This window comes from Dryobates pubescens, chromosome 6 (genome assembly GCF_014839835.1).
Source record: "Dryobates pubescens isolate bDryPub1 chromosome 6, bDryPub1.pri, whole genome shotgun sequence".
Classification (NCBI taxonomy): Eukaryota; Metazoa; Chordata; class Aves; order Piciformes; family Picidae; genus Dryobates; species Dryobates pubescens.
This window is the reverse complement of record NC_071617.1, coordinates 22,789,351-22,795,350: the sequence shown is the minus strand read 5'-3', so window position 1 is coordinate 22,795,350 and position 6,000 is coordinate 22,789,351. Positions and strand designations below refer to the sequence as shown.

At 40.3% G+C, this 6,000-nt stretch overlaps 1 protein-coding gene across 1 annotated transcript in view; it reads left to right on the top strand.

Moving 5' to 3' along the window:
- Positions 1 to 258: 258 nt before the first annotated feature.
- The window catches only part of ADGB (androglobin), a 107,345-nt gene continuing 101,603 nt past the window's right edge, over positions 259 to 6,000 (top strand). The window contains exons 1-2 of the mRNA XM_054162507.1: positions 259 to 372; positions 1,160 to 1,860. Coding sequence (XP_054018482.1) covers positions 259 to 372; positions 1,160 to 1,860 — 815 coding nt within the window. The remainder of the gene's footprint in view (positions 373 to 1,159; positions 1,861 to 6,000) is intronic.

Genomic DNA, 6,000 nt, shown 5'->3' with positions numbered 1-6,000 from the left:
TACTTTTAAGATCACAGAGTTCAATTGTTAACCTAGCACTACTTAGTCCACCACTAAACCATGTCTATGCATCTTTTAAATATCTCTGGGGATGGAGACTCTACCACTTCCCTGGGCAGCCTACCTCACTGCAAAGGATGCTGCAGACCTCACTGGTCATCTGCAGTGGGATCAGGAAAGAAATTTTCTTACTATGAAAAATTTAATAGGTCCTTCTTATACATGTTTCATTCTTTTCCATAGTACTCTCCCTGCCCAATGAGTATAGGTAAAGAATACGGATTCAGAGAAATAGACAGAAGTCATGAATTGGGATGGTTTTATCCATGTTCTGGGGCACAAACTCAGTCCTGCAAGTTCCATCCTCAATCTGTAAGTTTGCATCAGGATTCATCAAGGTGTGGAGGTTAACGGCCCTGCACTGGTACTGAAGCAGTAGCTGTCTGTTTTGAACATACCTCTGTCTCTGCTATTATTCATCTGTATGCTCTGGTCAATATTTGATAGCATAATTGGCTTTAAAGAGACCAGCTGCTCAGTTTGAAAATAAATAAATAAATAAACAAACCTGATATGCTTACTTGGTTCTCAAGTGAGAAGTGTCCCAAGTTAGCTTATTTAAAATGGATGCTGTTGGACATAATGGTAAAGGAAATGCAAAGATGTGAAAGAATTGTCACTTTGAAATTTCAGAGTATATATCTGATGTTCTGTCATCTTGATATAAATGAATATCTGGCATTTGTCTAAAATAAGCCTCTAGATGTAGCAACATCTGCATAGTTTTCCTTGTGTCTTTTGAACTACTTATGCCCTCTACAATTTAACAAATTTTCATTTATTTTTGCATTTCAAAAACCTCGGTAGAACGCCATTCACTCTGGTAATCCTGGGCATCATATCAGAAAATACTTAGTTTCATCATTTTGAAATGAAAAAATACTCGCACATTTCAGCTCTAAAATCTCTCCAGGTTGCAGAGCTAATTCTTTTTTGCTTCCTTCTCACTCGGTTTACATGTACCGGTATACAAAGCCACAGAATATTGCCACTATTTCAAAAAGATACTTTTGCTCTTCACATGTTCAACAGAAACACAGTCATGCAATTAGAATGTTTGTAACTGAAATGCATTTATAAGTATCTAATTTTTTTTCAGTTAGCGTCTTCGGAAGGAGCCTTGGAGCTGCAGAGCTTAGAAAGCGGTATTTCATCACCTTCAAAGCAAGGTCTTTTTCCGCAAAGACACTTTATTTCGGGACGAGCGCGGGGCATTTGCCCCGCTCGGCCCGCGGCGTTGGTCGCGTCTGCGGCGGGTGGCACCTGCCGGGGCGTCTCCTGCCGGGCCGGCCTCTTGCGACGGCCGGGGTTCATTCGGAGGCGGGCCGGCCGCAGGGCGGTGTTGGAGCCGCTACCTCCTGCGGCCCGGGTCGCCCGGCAACGCGGCGGACGCGGCGGGACACGAAGCCATGGCCTCCAAGGCGAGCAAGCGGTTCGGCAGCTGTACCAGCTCCTTCGTCAAAGAGTAAGAGCCCTGGGAGGGAAGGAGGGACGACGGAGGAGAGGGGCTGCCACCCGACGGCCGGTCACGGTGGACGAGAAGGCTAGGCTAGGCGACAGACCTGGTGCATGGTTGGGACGGCTGCTGCTGCTCCCGGGAGGAGGCTCAGCCGATCCCACGGTCGCCTTGAAACTTGTCCTAGAGCTCCTCGGCCATTCGCTCGCTGTTGGTCGGGCCCGGGATGCCGTTAAGCCGACAGGGTTGGGCTGCGCGGTCGGCTGCGAGCGGTGCTGCCCGTGCTTCTGTGTGGCGGCCTTGTTACTGGCACCGGCTGGACATAGCTGCTTGCCCAAAGTCCTGTGCGTGCGAGTAACTTATGCTAAGGAATTTGACTTGTTCGAGTGGATGCTTAATTAAAAGTGGTTTCGGTGGACAAGGTGAGGGGGTTCGTTGCTGGATTTTGTTTGATTTTGTTTGTTTTTTTTTAAACTGGATGCCCAGCTTGAAGTTGTACTTTTTCCTCCTATGGTATTTCTTATGCACCTGTTTGGTGTCATTCTGCAAAAATGATGCAATGCGTGTCTTATACCATAACCTGGTCTGGTAGACAAGGTACTTTGAACCTTGAAGAAAGCAATAGGAACAAGAAGATCCCAGCACACGTGGTGCATGGGCCTTGCAACATGGCTATTTATTGTGGGATAGTATGTTTGACACAGATTATGAAGTATTCAGCTTAGGGTCAGGAGCAGAGAGGAGTGCTCACTGGAATGTCATTTGGGTTTAAAAGAACCTTGAAACTGTGAACTGGAACAATAATTTTGGGAATACACAACTTCCATTTTCATCAGGTAGGGGATCTAAGTTAGTAGTTTTGACGGCAAAATGGTTAAGAGCTCTTATAGCACGTCAGTTTCATTTGCAGAAGGGAAACAATTCCCCATGCCTTCCTATTTCTGAAATATTTCTATGTAAGTTGCACCTCTTGAGATATTTTAAAGTGATTCACTGTTTGCTATGTATTTAGTGTGAATTGGTATATTTCAGTGAAAATGTATATTTCTTCCTGCAAAGATGAATAAATAAAAGCCTTTCACTTTCTTTCACTGTTCGTATTTTGGCCTGTGTATTCTGTTTCTATGTTTTGAGCAGCTTTCTCATCCTAACATACGTAAGCCTGAATGCATGGCACATATCTAATATATGTGCTCACACCCTTTTCTTTTTCTTGCCATGAATAAAGGTATCACAGTATCACTAAGGTTGGAAGAGACCGCAAAGATCATTGAGTTTTGATTTCTTTCTTTCTTGAAATCAATCTTCAAATGCCCCTTTGGCTATTTCATATCCAGTTACCCAGCCTCTGCTGCAAAGTAGCTTCTTATTTCTTGTTTTCATACACCTGTTTCATATTTCACATCTTGATTCCCATTTTGGTAATTTTTCTGGTGTTGGAGACAGCCAGTATTTCCAATTCCTCCTTTCTCCTCACTGCATCCCTATGCTTAGTAACTTTTTTGTTTTGACCACTTCCATGCAGCCCCTCATATTTACTGTTTCAAGTAGCTTATCAGAATTTTTCTTACTGTATCTAAACTGTCAAGGACACTAAGCCCAGTATCAGAAAGGTATTATACTGTTCTTAGTCCCTCTGAAAATACTGAAACATTTCTCTTCTTTTGTCATACTATATGCCAGTGGTCTCTGAACTTGTTTGATTGTGCAACCCTAGCAGTTAAAATTTTTATATATGCGCTACTGAAGTTGTAATTATAATTGTTTCCTTGTGTGCACATCCCACTTTGGAGACCACTGCTATAAGCTATAGAATTTCTATGGCAAGAACAAGCAATTAGGGACTTTCAAGTTTTGAATTACAGTCTGCTTAACTCTACAGGGAGCTTTTTATTTGGATCAGCCTTAGAACTACAGGTGGTGATTTATGCAAAATGGAAGCTGTGTTTCAGTTTTGAGCATTGCTTCTAGAGTGTTTTCCCCTTTGTCACAGGATTTGTGATATCAGAATGATGGGAATTCAATTGACAGCAGACAGATTAACATGTTGTTTCTTTATTTGGAAATGGAAAGATGCTGTATAATAAGTGTATCTGTATTACAGTAAAGATATTCCGTGTTTGCAAGTGAAGTGAAGTGAAAAGAAGATGCAAATGTAATTACTTTCTAGAAAATACAGTCTAGCCCTAGATGCAGAGAATGTTCAGCTTTCTGATTTAAGGCTAGACCTGTATCATTGTTGCCAAGAATAAACAGAATAATACCAAGCTGATTCTGCAGGACTCTACTCTGGGACAAAATGATTAATATTAACACTCTTAATATTTGTAACTGTTGAGAAAAACTGCTGAACATAGTAATAAAACAATTGTACCATGCAACCCTCTGATTTAGTCCTCATTTGGTAGTTCCTGTGTTGGACAAATTGCTCTGTTTTCTCAGGCAGTGATTTTCTTTTAATGGTAGGCAAGTGTTAGTAATAATCATGAATGTTTTATCAAAGACAATTTGCTAGGTCTTTTTTATTAGTGGGTTGTGAAGATTAGAGGTAAATCTTACACACACGCTCTAAGATTGGAGCGGTGTTCACTGCAGATACAACAATTACTTAGTAGATATTTCCTTGACATCTGTTTATGTTCATTCTGTTACTTAGCTTGTTCAGTGCATTCGAGAGACAACTTCTAGTGTACAAATTTTGTGTAAGGCTAAGAGAACTTAAGTAATGTTACTATTGCTGTAGCTGAAAGAGGAATGTTTGTTTGCAAGCTACCTGAGAAAATGTTTCCTTGAAAGTGTAGTGTTCTGTGATGATTACAAAGTAGGTTTTCCCTGAGGACCTTTGTTTTGTTTTTGAATGCAACTTGCAGTTGCAGGGGTAAAAGTGTTAAAACTATTTTGTGTAATATTTTCTTTCTGATAGTAAATTCTTCTTGGTTTTACAGATCTGTAATGGCTGAAATGCTGAATAGAAATGTCAGTAGGATGAAAAGAGAAAAAATTCAAATAGCTTTTAGAAATAATTAGTGAAAAAAGTAATTCTGAAAGCTGTCAATGCTTACCACAAAGAATTACAGTGTTACATTTTCAGGTCTTGTGGGTAACATTAATTCAGAAGTCCTCTGAGAATCTTGTACATATACTGGGCAGTGTATTTTTGATGACCTTGAAATTACTTTTCTTGATTTATAGCAAGATCAGGCTTTATTTTTTATTTTTTTTTCCCTACTGTAAATGCTTTCAACAGTCAGAACAGTACATCTGCACTGGGGAAAATCAAATGGGCATTATTGGTAGATATAGTGTGATGCTGGAGTGACACCTCAAGAGTATATGAAGAAGGAAGAAAAATTCCTTTGGATTTACTAAGCCAGACTGCACTTGCATTCCTGCAGGATGCTACATTGGGTCTCTCTTCATTACTGCTTTCTAATTAGGTAGCAGTTACTTTCAGAAGCTAGGCAATTGACGGAGATGACAAGCTGAAGAGCTCAAAAGAACTGTTGTCCTTAGAGCTTCTCTTAATTGCACCATTAGAGGATACCGCGAATCTGATCTTTTTCAGGTTGCAACAGCTGTAGCGAATAGGAACTGATGTCTTTGTCAGCACTGTAAGATACTCTGGCTAGTAAGAATAGTGATTAATTAAAATGCCTTTTAAATTAATTTGGTGAAGCTCTATACCATCAAGCACCATTTTCTGAATTAAATCTTAGTCATCAACATCTATCTGAATTAAGATTTGGATTATTAGGGACAAAAGTGAGGAGTCAGGGCCAAGAGAGGCAATTTAGAGAGAATTGTGGCATAGACATAGGTCACCATTATATAGGGGAAGATCAGAGTGGTGCTGAAGATCTTTTTAGGAAGAGCAGTAACTAAAAGCAGTATTTACTGCTGATGGATCTGTAAGAACTTGCAAAGAGAGTCTGAAGGCTGAACTGGCTGTAAGAAAGGATTTAAGTTCAGCTGTGTGCCTGATTGATTGCAATGAGTAGCAGCTTGCTGCACTGCTGTTGTATGGTGAGTTGCTGCACTAAAGCCTAGGATTACCTAATGGTTGCTATTAGTCTTAAATGCTGGAATAGTAAGAACTGAAAAAATAGCATCATTGCTAATTCATACTCGAATTCCCATATGCTTCAGCCAAAGCTTATGACTGAGGTTTTTTCCACTACCATCGTGTGTTCTTCAGGTAAGTATTCTTAAGATTTAGATTACAGCAGTGGTTTAGAGAATACAAACTGAACAGATTAACTTTTTGATGTTTTGGATGGGGCTTGCTAGATTGACTGAAGTTTGGAAATGGCAAGAGGTAGTGTCTTGTGGATAACAATATGATGGTTGAACTTGAAGCTGCTTTTAGTGCTGTGCTGGAGCGCTAGTCTTGGTTAATGTAAGTTTTAATGAGCACTAAAAGTTTCAATGAAGTCATGGAACAAGGCTGTGGAAAAGAGCTGTGCTGTATTTTGGTCTGCAGCAGT